This window comes from Grus americana, chromosome 21 (genome assembly GCF_028858705.1).
Source record: "Grus americana isolate bGruAme1 chromosome 21, bGruAme1.mat, whole genome shotgun sequence".
Classification (NCBI taxonomy): domain Eukaryota; kingdom Metazoa; phylum Chordata; class Aves; order Gruiformes; family Gruidae; genus Grus; species Grus americana.
Window position 1 is genome coordinate 1,383,231 of NC_072872.1, and position 22,084 is coordinate 1,405,314.

Sequence of the window (22,084 nt, forward strand, 5' to 3'; positions counted from 1 at the left end):
GGTCCCGCCCCCGCCCCTTTGCCCCGGCCCCCCCCCCCCGCCGGTTCCCCCGCCGCCGCCGCCATTAGAGGGGCCGCTTTGTGTCCGCCGGGCCTGCTGGTGAGTCCCCCCCCGCTCGCCCGTCACCGGCGCCGCGGCGGGGTGGGGGAGACGGGGGACCGGGCCCGGTAGGCCGCGGGGTGGTGCGCGTGAGGCGCGAGGGAGGGCCGGAGGGGCCGCCGGAGGGGCCCGGGAACTCCCCTCAGCGCCGCGCCCCTTCCCTGACAGGCCTCGGGGGGGGCTGTCGTGACGAGTCGCGACACGCTTCGCGGACAGGGGGTGCTGTCGCGGCCTGCTTTTCCCCTCATCCCCCGCCTCCCGCCATCCTTCACACCCGGGGAGGCCCGCGGTGCGCCGGGCTCGCCCCCGTCCAGGCCCAAGGAGGCGGCCCCGGCCCTCGGGTGTCGCCGGGCCGGGGAGGTGCGCGGAGTCGCGGCCGGGCCTTGGCGGGGTGCGGGCCCCCGGCCCCTCGTCGTCTCTCACAAAGGAGGTGCGGGCGTCCAAACCGCCTCTCCCGTCCTGCTGACACCTGGCAAACACTGGCGGGTGTGCCGTGGGTCGCGGGGGGAAGGTCAGCGGCAGAAGGGGCCGATAGGGGTGCGACACAATAAATACTCGCTATTTATAAACTTAGGAAGCGCCTTAGCTCCCGCGGTAGTCTTCCCGCGTTTTGGTTGCTTGGTTCTGTTTTGGGTTTGGGTTTTTTTTTCCCTCCGCAAACTCACTTCATCAGAGGCCAGAGAAGTGCTGCCACTCGAGGAAAACCTCTGTCTGAGACTTCAGTATGGCTCTGCTTCCAAAAAGAAGCTCTTAATCCCTCTCGGTGCTGCTAGAGGTGGATACAGGCCTCTGTGTAAGGCTCCTAGGTACTTCTGAGTTCCTCCCCGAGACCCTGTGGTGGTCACAGCCTGGTTAAAGAATGTTAATTACCCTCCTCCCCTTATTGCACGTGTTTCTCCATACAGAAGGCTATTAAATTCCAGTCTGGAATGGGACTGTTCCAGAGGGGCTTCCATTCCGGGTTCGTTATCCTTATTGCCACTCTGGACTGTGATTTTTTTCAGTTAAAACCTTGCAAAGACCTAAGGAGAGAAGGAGCAGTGTACCAGATCTCAGCTGGTGTAAGCTCATGTAGCTTTTGCCAGGTCAGAGGGGCTCCACCAGTTTACGGTGCCTGAGGACAGCTCCAAACTGGGCATGCTGTTCAGAACAAATCCTTCCCGCCTATATTCTAACTATTTTCAGTCACTGGTGTCTGCAAATCACAGGGGACTGCTCAGCCTGTGCTGCAGGAGAAGAAAAGTTAGATAATGTGGGGTTGTGGGTGTGTTCACTCCTTTTAAAATGTAGCAGAGGCTGACAGATTGCTCCTATCTGTGGTATTTCACAGGTTACTCTTTTCAGGAGTCTTACTTGGCTGCTGAATTATTTCTGGGTTAACAAGCGTGTCGCTTCTCAGTTCTTATCAGGCCTTTTGAGTAATAGTTGCACTCTGATTTCCAAGCATGTGACTTTTTTGTTTGTTTTTACCATAAATAGTATTTTTAGCATCTTCAAGAAATAGTTGGCCAACAATCTTTGGCAAGCAGCTATCTTATTGAGGCGGGAAAGGTTCAGAAGTACTCATGTTTATAAACAATGTCACACTATTAAGTTCTTCCATGTGAGGACAGTGTGTGTAGGGGGAATGAGAGGAGAGGAAGGTATTGCTGGTGAGTTCAGTTAGAATGGAGGTGTTTTGATGGGCTGGGCAGGACAGCACTTACCTTCTTCAGGAGGGACTTAAAGAGATGGGTGGATAGAGTGGGAAATCCTTGGAAATGAGGAATGGGTAGGGGGGGAAAAATACACATAATTTCTGTTGGGGGAGGAAGAACTTGGTGTATATGCCTTGAAAACATCTACTGGCTTTTGCACCCTTTTTCCCCTTTACCTGCATGTGCTTCCTAATTAATTAGCTTTTCAGTGTTTCATGTGCTTTCCTCAGGTAGTACTACTTGAATTATTTTTGTCTTCAGAATATCTTTTTCTCTGATGTGTGAATCTTTTGTCAGTGTTTATTACAAGTGACCCAGGGTGTTCTGAGGATTTTAACTTCCATGAGAGGGAATAAAAGACGTTTTACATTGACAGACTCTAGGCATGAGTAGATTTTTATATAGACTGCAAGGAAATCATAGCTTTTATTACGTATAGTTTTGTACTATAGAATAATAAGCAATGGCTGAATAAGTAATAGTTTGGGAGGAGAGTTTACATAGTGGTTTTAAATTTAATCCATCTAAGCAAGGAGAACGTTGCCTATAAAATGTTCTTACCTTGGTGTGTAATGTTACCAGCCTAAAGTTTCCTTCGAGTGTCAGTGGCTTGTCAAAATTCATGCTGGATCCTGGAATTAAGATATTTCATCCGAGGCTATGAAACTTTCAGCAGTAGACTTTCATGTTGGAGTTGTTTTATGTTTGTGACCTAAATGTGTTATAAACTTAAAGCTGAAGCCTGTGCACTCTAATACTGGCTATTTCATTCCTTAGTTGCCTGTGGCAGTGGCGACACGTGGAGAATCTGTATCATGGACCATACTAGCCAAAATGGTTCACAAACTGTGGTCCCACAGAGGTTGTCACTGTCACAGTCCTGAGCATCAGTGCAGAGAGGGATTATTTTTAGGCATCTATGCAAGGAGAAATTCTGTTCTGTATTAGTCCCTTAGCTGAAGTTTCTGTGAGTTTCTAGGTATGATGGTGGCATAATTTAAGTTGCGCGCTACCTGGCTCTGGCTGTGTGTTTGGGGACATAAAGAAAAACTCCTGGGTATAGGAAGAGATTGTTTCAGGCCACAGAAATGATCTGCTGTTACTGTCTTCTGTATAGGTCACAGATTGATGGAGAAAGAATCTGAAACCTATAGTGGCTTTTATATTGAGCTGGCATTCTTGGTGGTGGAGAATAGCGGAGGTGAGGCATGGATTGTTACTTGTATTTTAATAAACATCTGTTGAGATTGAGCTGACTGTGAGTTGCTAGTATTATACCCTAGCAGTGACGAGGTGCTGAGCTTAGTTCCAGGTGGGGAGGCAGAGCATCAATCTCACTGTAGTAATTTTATTTATTTTTTTTTTTTTTAGTGAAAGCAGCATCTGTGTGTGCAGAAGGGCAGTATTTAATCTTCACTTTGCTCTGTAGAAGTCAAACAGTATTGGCAAGGTTGTATTTGTGGTGTTTGGAGTCCAAATTCAATGCTACCCTGAAATGAAAATGTATTTCTAGGCTTAGAAAAACTCTCCTTTGGGTCTCCGTGTGTAGGAATGCGTGTGTTTGGAAACTAGAAGCGTGAAAGGTTTTCACTGTTTTCCCCTGAACCCTAACGTACTTGGGATTTGTCCCCCTCCTTAATGCTGTATAGCGAAGGAATGGATAGAAATAGAAACTGTAACGTTAGTCAAGCCAAAGAATTTCTTGCCTGGCAAGTGGTGAGCTATTGGATCTTTGTATTGGACCACTATTCTTCTTTAATTGAAACAAGATGGTTTATAATGCTTGTAGCAGCGTTGGGGCTCAGATAGCCTGTAACAGATCTCTGGGAGACTCAACTGCAAGAGAGTTGCAAATACAGCCCTTGTACCTTAATCAGGAGAGTTGCAAATACAGCCCTTGTAGCTTAATCAGGAGGCAGGCGATTGAAAAGTCCGCTTAACTAGGACACCTCCCAGGAAATCCATGCAGCATGGTGGCTGTAAGGATCAGGACAAAGTTAGCACAAAACTTGTTGAATGGCAAGAGAAGTGATGAGAATGCCAGTGGTGAAGTAATGCTCAGCCAGATGTGAAACGGGAGTGAATTTCCGAGCAGGTTGCCAAATAAGGATTAGAAGTGAGGACTAACTCATATACTGCATTCAGTAAGATGTTTTATTCCTCTGCATATTTTTAGACTGTTTTAAATGACTAAATACTACTGGTCTGAATTAATCAAGACAACAGGCACCTCAGTGAACTACAAAAACAAAAGGGAGATCAGTAAATGCTGGAACATCTTTCTGAAACAGGCAATCAGCTGAGAACTTTTAACAGATACATTTTGTAAAACAAATTTGTATCAAAGATGTTGCTGGATGATATATTCTGTAGCGATATAGAGGGTTTTAGTAAGGTATCTTGTACCTGAGCTGGATTTTTAGGGAAGAGCTTTGAGGATTTCAGAGGGCCAGAAGTCTTGAAAAAGTTGGCCAACTTGCAGTTTAGAAGGTAATATTTTGGCATGTTTGGTTTGAATTTCCATTTTTGCTTTATGAAAATATTAACATTTCCTGTGCTTTTTTTCTGCAGCTTCTGAGACGTTTAAATGCTCTTGTACTCAATTCAGTTTTAGAAACTAGTAGATAATTGCACGATAATCAATAGCCTGTTCTTGAAATCCAATTACTTTGCTTTTTAAGCCGTTCTGATAAACAGTCATTCTTGCTTGTGTTGCTTGTAAGGTTGGTGGTTTTGTATCCCTTGACACCCTGACTTCCAATCTGCGAGAACTTAAAAACTTTTTTTCTAGCCCTTTTTGACCTGATTTTCAGACCCGCATCGTGTACTATATACCAGGTCATGTCTAAGAGCACATCAATCACCCGTGTACGTGTCGTGTAACAGTAAGTGGACACCCTTAACGGCACAGGATTGGATATGCTTTCTCATTTTTCCATTGCATATTTGTTTTCAGTCCACTCAGCCTGTACACCCTACCCCGAGTCCTTGTGACTCTGTATTTCCGCCAGCCTGACAGTTGGCTTGCCATGTTCGAGACCTGATTTTATCCTGAAATATTTTCCCTCAAATGAAATTGAAGTCTGAGATAAGCTGGAAAATCTTACGGTCAGCAGAAATTCAAGGAGTCAGCCAAACTATGCCTCAAATTAACTTTTTTTTTTTTAACATGTTCTTTTGTCTGTTACATTGGTGGGGTGACTCCAATCTTCTGAAATGTTATCCAAAATACGTGTGTTTTGTCTGAAGCCTCCCTTTGTGGTTTTTTTTTTCCCCTAACAATGTGCTGATAGCTTGGGACAAAATTGGTATATTTTTCATAATAGTTCATGGAAAGCTACCTGATTCTTTGATTGGATCTTCCATTAGTGACCATTCCCCGAGCTGGGAGACTGGACACTATCAACCATTCCTGCTCATCTAGAAATCCAGAAAATTGGGGGGTTTTGTTGCCTATCAGCTCTTTGCTGGATTTGAAATGACTAGTTCATGATAGTTGGAGAACCTGTGAATCTGCAGTTCAAATGACCCATGGGAAAATGAGTGTGAGTAGCTATGTGAGGAGTTACTATCTGTACTTTCAAGCAACTTTTTGAAAAGGTTGGTATCCTGATGTTTGTTTCATTGCTGATGTGATTATTTTTTTTCTGACAGTCGATCAGATTTAAGTGTACATGAGAGTTACCCCACAACCCCCTTGAAAACCTGCATCCTCAACTGATGGCTTCTTCCCACTTTCTAAGCACAATATTTGTTTGTTTGACATTTGTGTAAATGCAAAATACAGTTATTACTTTCCACTTGTTTACTATTAAGAGTGATGTTTGCAGTCATAGCTATGGTACACAGTTAAAGATGTCTTAGTATCCCATACATGAAGTAGGATGTCCAGGTAACAGGTGGTTTGGGCGACTTGATTTTTCAGTTAAGTAAATCTTCTGTTTTATTTGGAGGAAGAGTTATTTGGAGAGTTTTTCTGCATTGCTGTTGCAAATAGTCTTTTGCTTTATCTTTTTGAGAAACTTGCCTGTTTGTAGTTGACATTTCACACCCAGTCCAGAAAACTATTTTTGATCCCTCTGTGGAAAGAAATAGGCCAAGCAAGAGCAGCTCCTGTTTGGGTCGTTCTGAATTTCTGCTGGATGATGTCTTATTTGCATGTATTGTAGGCACTGAAGTTATGAATGGTGCTGCGTTAAGTTTCACTCTTGAGAGCAAAAAGACTTGAGTAGTTTATACTGTGATCTAAATAAAAGGGTTTTTTAGAACTTGGGGAATTTTAAGTCGAAGTTGGGAGTACTATGTTTTCATGTGTGTGACATGCAGGTCACACAGTTTAAGAATAAGTAAACCCCAGGACCAGGTCAGCCACAGTGCATGCTTGTATGCGTGTGTTAGTAATCCCAGGGAAAGCATCTTTTGTAGCCCCCAACCGATTTCCCTGAGGATCGATCGGTAACTGGTTATTTTAGCACTCACTTCAAAATGCTGGCAATTTTTAGAGGGCTTCAGGCTATGCTTGCTAGAAAAAACATTTGATACTGAGCTGAAGCCTGGTGGAATTTTTAATTTTTCCTCTCGCTTTCCGCATGTGAAGGAGGAAGGTCCCATAAAACAGGCAAAAAACCCCAAAATAATGTGCTGGGCTGTAGTTTGTATGTTCTAATTGGCCATTAGTTTTTTTTCCCATCCTGAAATTTCATAAGAAAGCTTCATTCATCTCATTTATTTTGTTTTTGGCATGTAGTGTGTTCTGGTTTTTCTGTTTTGTCTCAGAAGAAAACATCCGGCACTGTTATACTCATTGGTTTTACTGGTACTGAGACAGGATGAGTTCACTGTCATGTTTCAGAATGACTGTTCACTGTCAAAGGAGAAGTTGTAGATGTTGCAGGAGTGGACTGACTGCCTTTAGCTGTCAGAAGCACTGCATTTTGAAGATGGCCAGCAAGATGAATGTCTTTTAGAGCATCTCCTGTGGAAATGCCGCCCAGCGATGAGCCTAGTCCTCCTGCCATCAGACTGGAATTAAAGTCTCTTGGTCGGTTGTGCCATAGGTGTGCGCACCTGACACGACACTGCAGCAGCAGTGGATTTAGTTTATTAATTTATCAGTTTATTAATTGGAGAGGAGATTAGATCTTGTGGGTACAATGATGCAGTCTCTTGCATCACTAGTCCTTGTGAACCATTGTTATCTTAACGTGCGTTCCCCTCGACTCTTCTTTCGCTGCTGCTGGTTTCTGAATGGAAACTACCTACATAGCTTGGTGGTTTAACAAAAATACTCTGTGCAGACAAGGTGGGGTTTGGTTTGCCTGGGAAAATAACTGAGGTAGAGAGAATCCCTCTGATCGATTAGGAGTCCCTGCTGCTGAGTAATAAGAGGACCGTGGTTTTTGGGCAAGAACGCAGAGTAATTGAGGTGGTATTGGTGTGGTACAGAGCATCCACCCCTGCAATGGAGAATGCAGTGCAAAGTGCTGAAACTGTTGTGAAAGTCATCTTGAAAACTGCGCCGGGGTGATGTTAGCTCTCTGTTCAAGAGAGAGACACTCAGACTGGGGAAATACCTATTAAAAGTGAAAATTTATGGTGTCTGCCTTCTTGTCCAAGGAAAAGAAAACATCCAGAATAGGTAGAAATCGGGAGCATTTGGCTATTTCCCTGTAAGGAAGGGAAGAAGGCAGTCGGGAGCTTGATCTTTGGATGGAACGGCGGAGAATGGGTCCAGCCCTGGTTTGCTAGAGGTGAGGTTTTGCTTTTGAGGTTTTTAAAGGGGGCGCTGAGAAGAGGAACTCAATGAGAAGTAAATCCTGTGTTTTGCAATGGAAATAGTGGAGTGCCTCTCCTTAGGAGAGGCTGATACAGGTGCATGGGCAGCAGGTAAGAAAGGCTGTAGAAGTACAATGGTAGTAAGGGGTGAGACTTGATGAGGATTAAACTAAGCTTAACCCATTCGGTGCCCATGACGGTGCATGTATTTGGAGGAGAGTTTTGCAAAGCTTTAATTTTTTTGTAAAAGGTATGGAGACTGCTGTTTTGACGGTTATTTTCTTGTTCAAGGACTCATTCATTTCTATAAATTGCGTGGGGTTTAGTTTGGGAGAGACGTGGTTCGGGTCCCAGCATTTGTATTTTCTGCCTAACAGATTTAATGGTTTAATTCCTCAGGCTGATAGAGGCTGGATCAATGTGTCAGCTCCCGCTTTTACCCAAAGTGAATGACTTACTAGTTCCCTCAATGCCTTACTTTAGGCACAGTGCAATGTCTGCTTTTTGTTAATGCTTTCTGTTAAAGAGCCTCTTTATTCTTTCAGATATGTTTTAACGGAGCAGGCTGCAGGTCTGGCTTACACCTTTACCATTTCTGCTACATCCATAGCACTCAAGTTTGCATACATGTTTTAGCATCTTTGTTGAATGCAAGTGTTGATTGTCAGTTATGTTAGTCATAAGCTGTAAGTCATTTATCCTTCTTTTCTTTTTAATCTTTAGTTTGTTAGATACATGGACGTAGATGTTTTTGTTTTGTTAATTTTCACACCACATCTTTTCTGTACTTTAGGTTGACTCCTCACTGCACTGTGAAAACCATTAGGAAAAAGTCCTTGGGGTTAAAACCTGGGGCTCCACAGTGTTACCTGCACTTGGGGCTAGAAATTAATTTAAATGGCGACTGATCTGTCTGAAGCTGAACCCGTGCATCATAAGGCGCTTCCACTCTTAACGGGAGCTCAGCTGATCCACACGGACAAGTTAAGTGAGGTAGGGGCTGGCCCATTCTCCAAGCTTGCCCTTGGATCAGTCCTTGACTTCCAGTCCTGCGGAAGGTTACTCGGTACTCTTTCTCCCCTGCTTGTAGGAAACTCTATTGGGAGTCTAATAAACCTTGGAGGCACTCTCCTTCCCCTTCCCTGCTTTCCCTGAGATGTTGTATTTGTCAAAATCCTCAAATGCTCATCTCATTTAATTTGGAATTGGAAAGAAATTATTTCTTTTATAACTGTAAAACGTGAAACTATCCTCTCCTAGTATGCTTCCAAGAAGCTGGTTTGAGAGTTACTGTCTTTTAAAATTCTGAAAAATCCAAATGTAACCAGAATATTTCTACATATGCTGCTTTGATTTACTTTAATCCCATTTCAAAAACTTTCTGCTTTTTTCAGTATCTGTACTGATTTTTGTATGCTTTTTCTAGAAAGTTGAAGACGACACAATGCCGATCCGTCGCTCGGTGAATTCTTCTTCCCGAGAAACTCCTCCGAAAAGCAAACCTGCTGAAGGTGAAGAGGTCAAAGCAGGTACGGTAATAGTTCTATAGTGGATTGTTAATGTATATCCAAATATAGGCTTTTGTTCTGAAACTCCTGAAAAAACCTCCCGTCATGATTAAAATATTACTAATGCTTAGCTTCTTTTCACAGGCTTTTCCTGTATTATTGGGAAGTCGTATTTTGCAGCCACTCTTTTCAGTCTGAACCCATTTGTTTTGTCCTTCATATCCCGTGGCAAAGCCCTGACACTCCAGACGTGAAAATATAGCTAAATATAATCCCTTTCAAGCTTGCGCGTTCTTTAGAGTAAAGGCAGAAATTGTGAAGTTTCAGGAGTGTCAGGAAGATGGCTTGAGATCAAAAGGTGGAGTTAATGAATGGAAAAACAAAGTATTTAATTTTTTTTTCTTTAGTTTCCTGAACAAAAGGATTTTACCCCAATGTGTCATCAAATCTAGTCTGATATTAATGTGTCTGGTCCTAGCAGCCTCACCTCAGTTTCTCAGAATGTGTCATTTCAGTATTACATTCAGTTAGTTTCACTGACTTTGTCCTCTTTGGTGTCATAAATAAATACATTACATGTGAAACTAACTAGTAATACACTGCATATTTTAAATACTTGATGCCTCCATGGGAAAACTATGCACAGGAGCATACCAGGAGTGCTTAAGTTCCTTCTCAGAGACAGAGAACCTGTCCACTGCATGGAGCAGTCATGGTAGACAGCTCTTTATCCAAAAAGTGGGTAATGGCAGTTTACATGCATCTTATCTGGCAGGCAGCCCAGTCTCTAAGCTATTCTCAGCTAAATATACTGGAGTTAATTTGCTTGGTAAGTTGATTTCTGACTGTATTTGATCCTGCTGATAGAGAAGTGCTTCTGCAAATGCATGTGCAATCTAAAGCTTTGCCTGGAAAAATGTGATTGAAGGGTTAAAATCCTTCAGGTGCCACAGTGTGTAGTGCAGAAACAGCAGTGTTTGAAGACAAATTGGCCATAAACAAAGCCACTTGTATGTATCTCCCAGAATTTCTTGTAGAGTTGTATAGTTTTGCACCTTTCTGAGTTAAAAACACGTAAACCTTAACCTAGGAGAACATCTTAGTGTTTCATGGTACTAATTTCCTCCTCCCTTCCCCACCCAAGCCTCTCTGACAATTGCAACAGTAACTTCTGGAGTTAAGAGGAGAAGACTGGGGGAATTAGTTCATTGTGAAAACACTAGGCGATGTTGTTTGAAGTTATTCTGCCATTTGATGGCTGATTGCACCTTATTGAAGCTCTTTCAGTAGTTTTGTTCGCTTCTTGAATTACATTCAAATCATCTGTTTAAATTAGAGAAAAGGAATTGTCTGGTGGGACATATTTTTTGGGGTGTGTTCTTAAGCTTTCCCCCCACCCCCACCTTCCTGAAGAATAGAGGCTAGTTTTAGGCAGTAACTTGATGCATTTTCACATCTTTTTAGATGCAGAAGTCACCTCTGAGGAATCTGCCTCTGTTGGAGAAGAACAAGAGAATGAAACCCTGCCTGCTGCATCCAGCGAAGCAGAACAGCCAAAGGAACCTGAGAACGAAGGGAAGGGGGAAACAAAGTCCTCAGAAGAAACCAAAAAAGAGTAAGGCTTGCTTAGTGCTGAATTCAGGAATTTGGGAAGGATTCTGGAGAAAGTCAGGTTCTAGAGATAGAAAAGATGGTGGGAGAGATGGGGAGAATAGGATGGGTCCCTTAAAAAGGTGCTTGTATTTCTCAGGAAGAAGCTACCAATCAAGTGTAGCTGCTGCTCTAGAACGTGTATGAGGCTGAATATCAAGATAGGGTCTCTTTTTTCTAATAGAAACATCAAAATTATTTTCAATGTCAGATGTTCCAGGGGATTTTTTTGTTGTTGTTCTACTTGTTGGTTTGTTTTACAGTGTCCTTTGTCTTACTATTGCTCTGTGTTTTTCCTAAGCGAGAAGGATCAGTCTAAGGAGAAGGAGAAGAAGGTGAAAAAGACCATTCCTGCATGGGCTACTCTTTCTGCTAGCCAGCTAGCTAGAGCACAGAAGCAAACTCAGATGGCTGCCACCTCACGTCCCAAAATGGATGCTATTTTAACTGAGGCCATCAGGGTAAGCAGGAGACAAATGTTTCTTTTGTTCATCTGTTGCAAAGCAGAATAATTTGTATGCCTAAAATCCACGATTTCAGCTTGCTTATGGTACAGATGATAGTATTGTGTGTTAGCAGGAAACTTACTGAGTAAGATTCGTATGCTTCTGCTGGAAGGCCATGGAGCTGAAATGCGAGTCCATGATGATGATGATGATGATGAGGGGCCCTGTAGCTTTTTTCTTTGTTTAGAATTTGTTTCCCTCCCGAATTACATTATTAGAAACAGCTAGGATGACATAATCTGGTCGATTGCTGTCATCATTTAATTTGGTGTGCCTTCTAGCCATATTTAACTTGATTTACCTTGATTAATCCAACTATTTAATACATGCTTTTTTCAGTGTTAACTTATTCTAATTCAGGACAGATGGAAATACTGTAAACTAGCATTCCAAAGTGATGTTGGTCTTGGTTTACTGTATCCCTCCTGGTTGTAAGAAGAGACCTGTGCTGTCGTAGTTGTGGTGCTGCTCTCCCCTTGAGACCTGGTTCATTCATGTTGCCTTCACAGGAGGCCTCAGCCCCACCAGCCTTAATTGCAAGATGACCTTTCCAGCTGCTATATCTTCAAAATATGAACTTCAACTTAGGTTTTTTACTAATTTACTAAAGTCAGTCCTCCAACTTATTAAAAAAAAAAAAAAAAAAAGAATTGGCAACTTGTTCTGAATTAATGGTTACTCTATCTGACATTAGTAAAATGCCTTACTAATTGTGCAGCAAAAAAGGTGACTGTATTTTGTAGTAGCATGTAGTGTTTAAGCCATTAGGTGCAAGTGCTTCAGAATAAGGGAGTAGTTGATAGATGCTTGTGGTGCTGCTTTTGTGTTGTCTGCCTTCAGCCACTCTGAAGGGGAAAATTAAGTATTTTCGTAGTCGTATTTTATACTCTTGAGTCATTGTGGGGAAAAGGCTGGCCCTGGCATCCTGTGCTGATATGCATCCGTTCAATGTCTGTTCTTCCAGGCCCACAGCAAGATAATTGCAGTGCAGGTAGTTTCTGCTAACTTTTTGCTTCTGTTTCAGGCATGCTTTCAAAAGAGTGGTGCATCAGTCGTTGCAATACGTAAATACATCATCCACAAATACCCTTCCCTGGAGCTTGAGAGGAGAGGCTATCTTCTAAAGCAAGCACTGAAAAGGGAGCTGGAGAGAGGAATCATTAGGCAGGTAAGAGTTGCTTTGCAGAGCAGCGCTGGAGGTGTTATTACTCAATTACATGGGGGTTTCTTAAACTCCCTTAGCAGGTCTCTGGGGTGGTCATGTTCTCCCTCGTGGAGGTTAACCAACCTCTGTCTGCCCTTTGTTAGACACTGACAGAATTTCAGCATAGTTTTGTCAATCAGATACTTTGCACGGTTGTCTTTTGTGCAATTTATGACCGTTTCTTGGTGTTGTGTCATATAGCATTGCAGCAGCATGTGTCTTCAAACTGAGTCTCACAACATCACTTCTGCAGCAGCATGTTTCTTTCACCACTGTAATTTATGCCTGTGATATCTGTTGGGGTCTCCTGGTCAGGACGGCAAAGTATGTTATTTATGTCTGGCTGTGGTTTCTGATCTTAATGACATGTTCAAATCAGGCCCCTGCCATAACAACCCATTGTCAGGGTGACAGTGCATTCAAAATCTGTGTAATGGTGTTGATTTGTCTCTTTCAGAGAGACTATTATTATTATGAGAATTATTATTCTGAGTTACTTTGTTAAAGACTGAAATGGACTTTCTTTCAAACTAGGTGAAAGGAAAAGGAGCTTCTGGGAGCTTTGTGGTGGTGTCTAATGCAGGAAAAACTGTTCCGAAAGCCAGAGACAGAAAGGTAAGATGGATCATTTTAAACAATACTCTGAAAAATCTTGCACTGAAACACATGTATCTTACGAAATGCAGCCTAACCCCAACCCAAACAATATTCTCCTCCTTGCTGTACTTTTCCTCCCCAAGTAGAGTAATTAAAACACCCCTACCACTAAAATCAGAATCAGAAAGCTAGTATGAGAAATTAAAACCAAGTAGAATAATCAAAATCTTAGTTTTAAAATGTTTACATTAAACCCCTAGGCTTTGGTTCAGAGGCAGAAAACTGAATAACCATGAAGCTCCTCTTCTGTCTTTACCTGGTAGAGAGAGATGCCTCTCAGGTATTGTAAGAGAGCTTTATGCTACTGCTGTTTCTGTTATATCTGTTGCATGGGTAAGCGGAAGACTTCAGTCTTCAGGACTGTCAGGTGAACATTTTTCCATCAGCTATGAGGGCAGAGGGAGGAAGAAGAAAATGTCCTAAGGCTTCTGGAAGAAAGCTGCTAATGTTGGCTGTATGTTTTTTCTGAGGTAGTAAAATACGATGTGGGTTTTTTTTGAGCCTAGTCCTCACAATTGTCCGTGGTCACAGCACCGCTGTTCTCCACTCCCTGTGTATGAAACACGTTTCTAACACTGCAGTTACAAAACGCTTAGCTGGAATTGCCGATCCCCTCGTGGCTTAGACGGGTGAACCCAGAGAGTATTGTAATGCCTTGGTGCTTATCTCTTGGCTACTGGGGAGACCAAAAGTCCTAAAACTGAAGGAAACAGTGACACACTTGGTACTAGGGCACTGAAGGAAACTAATTGCAGTGCAACTTCTTTTTAAACAGAGCTCCCTGGCTCCATGAGAAGTTTGAGCAAGGCACCTGATAACTGCTAACACATTACTTTTCTTGTCTGCAGCATATCAATGTCTTTGTTCCTAGTTACACTCTCTGTGTTGCAGCAAAATTAATAGCTTGCTTTTGTTTTGGGTGAATTCAGCTAGCAGTTGAGCAGCTGTCTGGGTGAGCAGCACCCTCACCCGTTTGACCACTTGCAAAGCTGCTGTCCAGCATCAAAATCATTAAACTTCAGCACATTTCCTCACTGATTTTTCTGTATAAAGAACAGACTTCCCCCCCGCCCCAATCATCCCCTCCTCATGGTAACAAAGTGATGGAGGAAATTTCAGGAGAAGGGAGTGTTGGCTTCAATCAAGATTTCATTCTGTCAGGTGAAAAAAAAAATACGCTCCTGTTTAGCTGTTCATTTTTTGGGCAGATTTGACCTGTGTAAACAGATCTTGCCTTTGATGGTTTTTGTGTTTCATGTCAGCGTGTATCATTTTCACCTTTCTCATTGAAGGGTAGCAGAGGAAAATGTCAACAGAAAGAGGAAGGAAACTATTAAAAATACAAATGTTGTTAAATACTCAGTAATTTATATTTGTAAAACTTCCCTAAGACTCCTATGAACATTCCAGCCAAATTTGCTTGATTTTACTTAAACTGCTAAACTTTTTAAATTGTTAAAGAGCTGCCTTGCAGAACTTGATTTTGCAGATCTGTGGCCAGTGTCAGGAGCACTTTTCCCTACCTGTGCATTGCTGGTTCAGAAAACCCAGAGTTTTAGGCCCCACTGATGTGTAAAAGTATGTGTATTTCAGAAAAGCACTTCCGTTTCGACTGCGGAGCAACAAGTCAAGCTGGAAGATATCCTGCCGCTGGCTTTCACCCGCCTTTGTGAGCCGAAGGAAGCTTCTTACAGCCTGATCAAGAAATATGTCTCTCAGTATTACCCCAAACTCAAAGTAGATATAAGGTAGGTGCAGGAGTACACTTTTGCAAGCAGAGCTGCAGAGGAGCAGTGAAACGCAGCCTGCCTCTGGCTTTGCCTCACTTCACGGTGATTCAGTTCGGTATTTCAGCAGGCAGGTGGTGCTCTGCGTTGTAGAACCTGCAGGAAAGCTTGAGGAAAAGCTGTGCCTTTTTCTGTATCCCTCCGCACCGAATCTTTGTTTCCTGACGCCAACGTCAGCATTACTCTACGCACCTCCGCCCTTAACCAAACCCAGATCCCTTTAGCTGCCTGGACGTGAAGGCCTGTCCTTGGGATCTCGTCCCACTTGGTCCTGGATGCTTGAACTGGCACAAGCTTACAGTAATCTTTAAGTTTGCGGGTCAAGGCTTGGGGAGGAAGCAAATCTAGGAAAACCCTGCGCATCACCTCTTAGAGGGGCTTCTACTCAGTCCCTTGTTTGTCTGTGAGCTGACTGACTCATTGCCCACCGAGTCCAAATGTGCTTTTCAAAACGAGTAAATCCTTCCAAGTGAAGCTTGTCTGCTGCTGGATACGCAGTGACACCAAGAAAGCGTTGCAGTTGAATTTCCGCTAACGTACATTGTTCTTCTCGTGTAATCAGCACTTGCTGACAGATCTCCATTTAAAATGTCTTTATGTAGGCAGATACCACTTGTAAGTACTGCTCTGCTCACACTCTGTATAAAGCATTGTTTCTCTGTTTGTTTTTTAAGCTGTCAGCATGTGTCAGTAAAGCTTTATCCTCCTATATTTCAGACCCCAGCTGTTGAAGAATGCCCTGCAGAGAGCTGTAGAGAAGGGCCAGTTAGAGCAGATCACAGGGAAGGGAGCGTCTGGGACATTCCAGGTCAGAGCCAGAGTTTATCTTGTTTTGTTGACTGTACTGACCACAAGCCTTGGATATAAGTTAATGCGCCCTCTCCCCCTCCCCAGTTTTATTGGGTACACCTTTCTTTAGCAGCCTGGCATATTCGGGAATTGTCAAACTATGAAGCAGTAGGACTCTTACTTTCCTCTTGGTCTACATTTCTGGAGCAGACCCCCCTGCCTTCCGTACTTAGCGTGCTCCACAGGCTGCTTCAGCTCTGACTCACTAGCACAGTAGGGGAGATGGTGGGGTAATCTTTCCTTTCCATCACTAATTGTAAGTGCATTCGGTACCCCAGATGCCTGCAATGTCTTTTTCTCATGCCTGTGCCGTAGAAGTCTCTGGGGCACATTTGGTCTGTGGGATGGAGGAAGATCTTTTTCCTTCCCTGAGTGACAGGCCCTTAGATTGCCACATCCTTGCAGTGTATTTGGGGACTAGGACAATGTGTTACCGATAAAAAGCACTCCAGGCCAGTTGACTGAATAGGCCTGTCCTCCCAATTAAAGCTGGGAGAGCAGCATTCCCTGTGCAGTGTTTTAATATAAAACATATCTGTGCTAATGCAGGAGCGCCGACCCACCTGGTGCAGAGGAGCTTGTCCTGACCTGGTTTGGGAGAATTTTGTCTTGATGCTTTTCTCTTCCTCCTTGGAAAATAGCTGAAGAAATCAGGGGAGAAGCCCCTGCTGGGTGGGACTCTGATGGAAGATGCCATCCTGTCTGCTATTGCGGCCATGAACGAACCGAAGACCTGCTCTACCACAGCGCTGAAGAAGTATATCCTGGAAAACCACCCAGGGACCAACTCCAACTTCCAGGGTAAAGTACCAATCTGTGTAACACTTCTGTATGCTGAGTCCTGCAGCTGCAGATATGTCTGTGCAGCACCTTTAAACTATTCCGTTGAGCTTGCTGGGGAAATGACAGCTGCTCGGCTCTTTGTGCTGCAGAGATGCTCGGCGTTTTTAATTCCCATTAGTTCCTTTCAAGCCTGACAAAGGCTAGTTTCTGAGACATAATGCGTGTTTCTCTTGTCTATAGCACGTTCCCAGGAAGGGGGAATAGCATTCAAGTGGTTTATTGTTCTTAAATCACTGAGCTGATTTCATCTGTCTCTCTCTATTTTGAAAGGCTACAGCTTGGCATAAATGCAGTGCCTAGTTGCTTTTTATTTAGAGAAGTTGTATAGTCTAACTTTTTTAAAAAATTCACAAGCACCCCTCTTGCTGATTTATTTGAGGTCCTTCTTTGGCTCTGATTTGTAAAAGGTCAAGCAAGCGAGCAGAGAAACTAATCCTGTTGTATTTGGAAAGAGATTTGGCATGTTTTTGTTCCCAGGAATGACACTAATGTCTGTTTTGACTTTTGCATTAGCAGAAGCAATGCTAACAGAGACTTTAAAGTAGATCTTCTAATGGCTTGTTTGCATGATTTGGTCTGAGCCCTGATGCAGTTTTTAACCGAGGGGAGAGGTCAGAAAGTAGATCAGTTTGTTACCATGGTGTCACAGTGCTGGTGCCATCCCTCAGGACACAGGCCAGAGAGGAGATTGCTGATCCCGCACTTTTCACCTGGAGCTGAAACACGGCATCAGCATGGCTGTTTGATGCAGAACTTACCAACATATAGAGCAGTGCAGGTTTCCTCACAGCACTGCGGGCTAAAGAAGTTCCTTGAGGTCTTCTGCCAGTTAGAGACTGATGTCAAGTGAGACTTCTTCATCTCAGGGCAGGGAAAAGAGTTTCCAGGCTTACTAAGCCCTTGCATGATTTATTTTCAGGACCATTGGAAATTTCCCTGGCCCTTAGAGGCCAGTATTTAGCCAGCCTCCAGTGCTTGCCAGTCTCGCAAGTCGGATAAGGAAATTTCAGCTTGCAATCTGTTGTTTTCTTTCTCCTGCCATTACATAAGAGGAATTCTGATGATCTCTGCTCTGTTTTAAGAGCAACTGGAGGAAGATTTGGTGAGATGTAAAAGCAGGCGGGTACACACTACAGAGCCAGTGCTCTGCATTCCTCCCCATTTTATACCTCATAACTGGAGTCAAATCCTCTACGTGCTGCTATTGATCTTTGATACTCAGAGTAAACACAGCCGTATCTTTTATGTTTCTCCTGTTTATTAAAGTATGGGCTTTTTAAAGAGTTCTTGAACTACGACAATCCTAATGTTGCAACACTAGTAATTTAATGGATACAATCAACTCAGTTAGCTGGGCAAGCTCTTGCAGTGCCACTCAAATGAGAACATTTCAGCAGAGGTAGCCTGGAGGCTGGTGAAGGTATGGCACTATCCCAAATGATCCTCTTGATGTGAAATGTCAGTTCTTGATAAAAGTGCATTTCATAAGTGGTTGGAGTGAATACCTTTGCACCGTAGAGAACAGATTCAGATGACGGTTCAGCCAAGCACATTTCTCTGGATTTTTCTCTTTCCATGCCTGAAGTGAACCTCTTTGGAACGTGCTTAAGGACAGGCCTTGCTTTTCCCTTCATTTGGAGGGAGCTAAAGATGTAAATGGTCCCTCTAATTCCAGCTGAAAATGGTTTTGAACTGACTAAACAACTTCAGCCCTTTGCCAGAGACAAAGATCCCCTGTACTTGCACAGTTTCGGTTACAATTCTTACACAGTGCACAATGGAACAGAAGACTGGAACAAAAAATGCATTTGTCATATTTCTAGACCAAATATTTTCCCTTTTTTAGAAAAAAGCTAAAACCAAACCACAGAAAGGGGAAATATGAAATTTAGAACACGAGGAGAGCAAAACCAGGGTAAAGGCTTGTTTTAAAAATCACTTTGGAGAACAGGGTGAAGAAAGCTGAGGCTTGGATTAAATTTGGACAGAAGCAGTTACATGGTGCCGTTGAATGCATTTATAAAGGCGGATCCCTTGATCGTGACAACAAAAACACGCGCTGTTCTTGACTTCTTCCTTTGGAGAATTTAAAGCCACAGTTGCTGAGTGTTCAGGAACAAACACTTGTATCTTGTATCTGTATTCCCTTGAAATAAGACTTACTAAAACTTCTAAACACAGTGGTCTAGCAGGGTCCCACACGCAGCAGCTGCTCTTTGCTGAGTGCAAAAAGAAGCACTCAGTGATGTCATCATGAGTCTCAGATCGCCAGTGCTGTTTCATTCCTCTGCAGGTGTCCTGGGCAAAGGAGACTTCATCCTTTCTCCAGCTCTGATTTTGGAGGGCAGAGAGCAGTGAGTGGGTAAAGATAGTAACACAACCTTTCTCTGATTTCCCCCCCCCCCACAGTGCATCTACTGAAGAGAACCCTGCAGAAATGTGAGAAGAATGGCTGGATGGAGCAAATTTCTGGAAAGGGCTTCAGCGGAACCTTTCAGCTTTGCTTCCCTTATTATCCTAGGTAAAGAGCTTGGCTGTAAAATGATGTTCAAGGGAAGTGTCGCGGTGCTGAAGTTTGTAGGCCAACCTCCTATTTACAGGGAAGTATGTGGAGGGTTTAAAATAACTGATGAACCACAACGTTGTCACCCATGCTCTAGATAATGACACTACTTGGGTATCTGACTGTGAGTGGGCAAAAAACTGACTTCATTAGCAAAGGAAGCCTTTAAGGGCAATAAAAATATTGGACTCAATAGTCTCAGGTATTCTGTTGTGATGCTTTTGGGGTTTTTTATTTTATTTAAATGTTCCCATGCTAAAATAAATTTACATGAGCAGGTAGTGTGGTGGCGATCCTAATGCAAGGATGCTCGTAAGGAGTAGGACCCAGCTATTTGTCTTTCTTAATGCTGATGTGGAGGAGAGGTGGGAGGAGGGAAGATGACCTAGATTAGCTGCTGTGAGACTAGAGCAGCCTTTCTTCTCCTGCTGTGAGTATCTATTGTGCTGGGCCACGTGGAGTCCAGGGATGGTGACTTAGTGTCCAAGGAAGAGCTGAACAGCAGCGTAGTCATTAAAGTCTCTGCTTCCCACCTTCTTTTATTGTGTACATACAAAGTCCTCGGTGGTTTCAGCCTGGATTTGGAATCACTGAAGTCTGATCTTGCGCCTTTGTTGTCTGCCTTCCTGTGTTTGCACAGAAGGAGCAATGAGGAAGAGAACCGGAGAAAGGGCAGCTTAGGGCTGGGGCATTCCTGGTGACTTACAAGCTGTCACGCTTCTGCTGTTGCAGAGACTAAGTAACGTTGGTTTCGGATAGCAGTAAACACAAGTCTTGGGGGTATTTGTGGATTAGGCTCTAAGTTGCACTCTAACAAGAACCCTCTTGTAGCCCAGATGTGCTCTACCCAGAGAAGCAACAGGATGAGGACTCTGAGGAATCTGATGAGGAAGAAGAGGAGGAATCTGAGGAGGAAGAAGAATCTGAAGAGGAGGAGTCTGAGGAGGAAGAGCCACCACCAAAGAAGAGGTATGGCAGCATGAGAGATCAGTGGGCTCCTTGGGATGAAATAAAAGGGACTGTCACAGCTGTAGAGCGCACAGGTGTGGTTACTTATCCACAAGGCTGTTGCTCAGAGGTATTAGAAGTAGTTTCTAATTATGCCTTGCTCCAGAGATAATGATCTCTCCCATTCCATAATTTGAAGCTTATCTCTTTTTTTTTTTTCCTCCAGATGAGGAGAGAGCCTGTATTTATTCTTTGTATTGCCTTTAGTCTCCTAAAGTTGCCTTTGGTGCTTTACAAAAGTGACATTTCATGTGGGACTTTTTGTGTTTATTAAGTGTTTCCTTAGGCAAATTTTCCCTACAGTATTATTTGCAGTTCTGTAGCCAGATATGAAACCTGCCTTACTCAGAATGTGGATTTAAGATAAGTAATAAAATTCCACTTAGAGAGGAGAGATAGTGCCTAGGTCTCTTAATGGTTCTGCCAATTGACTTTGATTCATTGTCATTATTTGTATGTTTATATGCCTAACAAAGGAGTTTGAAGCCTTGCTGGCAGAGCACGGTGGCGATTGAGAAGTGCTTAGCGTGGCAAGATCCACCGGAGGAGTTCTTGCTCTTTGGGATTTAGCTAATGAAATGTACTGCTGCATAAAGGAACATCCGTGGTAAAGAACAAGGATGCCAAGATCTGCTTCATTTATGCAAATTGACGACAGCAGCTCTGCTCTGGCTAGCATTTGCGCCTCCACTGAGATCTTATGCTTCCTCTTTCTTTTCATCTGACAGGATGCAGAAGAGACCGCCTCCAAAATCACGGAGCAGGGCCCCTCCGATGAAGCGAAGGGAGTCCAAGCCCAAGCCAAGAAAAACCCCTGCAGCTCGCCGGGGCAAAGCGAAGCCCCCTCCCAAGGTGAAAACCCCTGCTAAGAAAGCCAAACCAGCAGCCCCAGCCATCAAGAAACCCTCTGGTGGCAGCTCTTCCAAGAAACCAGCAGCCAGCGGGAGGAAGGAAGTGAAACCCTCTGCCAAGGGCAAATCCACCATGAGGAAATCTCTCCGGGCAAAAAAGTAAAATTTTTCCACTGTCAGGGAATCCCATGGTCAAATCCACAATCTTGTTTTATAAGTCAACGTGCATTTGTATTTTAGTTCTGATGCTTAAACACTTCTTTAATTTTTTTTTTTTTTTTCTTGAATGATGGGGGGAAAAGCTGAAAACTAAATCAAACCAACCCGAGCATTTGTTAGATCTCAATGCTGTGCCTCGTGCCTGCCCCTCCCCTGGAACAAGTCATCTTTAGTTTCTGCAATAATTTTAGGACTTTTCTAGAACGTACATAATCTGTACATTTTACGGTGTTCCTCTTGGGTTTGGGGGGGAGGGTTGGCTTTTAAAAATTCTTCAAAGAAGATCTTTATATCTTTAGACAGCAGGAACAGGATGATTGAGGGACTGATTCTTAATTGAGAAGGTACAACGGCAGAAGAGTCCTCCCTAGATCCCCCTGCATGACGAGGTCCTTAACGCTTCTGTGAAGAAGCTGTGTATATACAGCACTTGCACTGAGTCCTGGAGGTGTTTCTTTCTGCTCAGCCGTTAGAGCGACAGGCTGAGGCGGCAGCGCGTTTCGCTCCTTCAGACCAGCAAAGGTTTGTTTTGATGGTGAGTCAGATCTTCAGTAAATGGAGGTTGCAGCCGTCTACTGATGGTCTGATGCCAGAGGGGCTGCAAAAGGGGTAGTTCTTGGTTAGGCGGGTGATTTGAATTAGTGTTTCCATACCACATCTGTTACCTTAAAACCAAAATATATAAAAGTCTTCTTGAATCCAACTTTCAAATGTTTTTAAGAGATCAAGAGCCTGAGTTTCGTCACCTCTTGTTTACCCTTTTTTAAAGAAAAGTTGGAGAGCTATACAATTGCTAATGTAGAGATGTTGATAAGTGAAGAACATGCAGTTTGCTAAAATAAAATGAAACTAGATTCCAGGCCTGCTT

The 22,084-nt window shown here is 43.4% G+C and overlaps 1 protein-coding gene across 3 annotated transcripts; it reads left to right on the top strand.

The window, feature by feature from the left end:
* HP1BP3 (heterochromatin protein 1 binding protein 3) lies at nucleotides 1-22,075 on the top strand. 3 transcript variants are annotated; one of them, XM_054849423.1, is made up of 13 exons: nucleotides 1-99; nucleotides 8,365-8,564; nucleotides 8,998-9,100; nucleotides 10,544-10,694; nucleotides 11,031-11,190; nucleotides 12,260-12,403; nucleotides 12,974-13,054; nucleotides 14,690-14,844; nucleotides 15,601-15,691; nucleotides 16,374-16,533; nucleotides 18,985-19,096; nucleotides 19,970-20,107; nucleotides 20,875-22,075. In XM_054849423.1, the coding sequence occupies exons 2-13, from the start codon at nucleotides 8,469-8,471 to the stop codon at nucleotides 21,158-21,160; spliced, it is 1,677 nt and encodes a 558-aa protein (XP_054705398.1). In that variant the 5' UTR covers nucleotides 1-99; nucleotides 8,365-8,468; the 3' UTR covers nucleotides 21,161-22,075. The 3 variants fall into 3 exon arrangements, with proteins under 3 accessions (XP_054705398.1, XP_054705399.1, XP_054705397.1); XM_054849422.1 differs by lacking the exon at nucleotides 1-99 and adding an exon at nucleotides 2,815-2,997; XM_054849424.1 differs by lacking the exon at nucleotides 8,365-8,564 and having other exon boundaries at nucleotides 3-99.
* The last annotated feature ends 9 nt before the right edge of the window (nucleotides 22,076-22,084 follow it).

Excerpts from the sequence above, each read along its gene's own strand:
- HP1BP3 (XM_054849423.1), top strand. The coding sequence starts at position 8,469 with ATGGCGACTGATCTGTCTGAAGCTGAACCCGTGCATCATAAGGCGCTT. Across the intron at positions 10,695-11,030 it reads TCAGAAGAAACCAAAAAAGA|CGAGAAGGATCAGTCTAAGG; the intron begins GTAAGGCTTGCT and ends GTTTTTCCTAAG. Across the intron at positions 13,055-14,689 it reads CGAAAGCCAGAGACAGAAAG|AAAAGCACTTCCGTTTCGAC; the intron begins GTAAGATGGATC and ends TGTGTATTTCAG.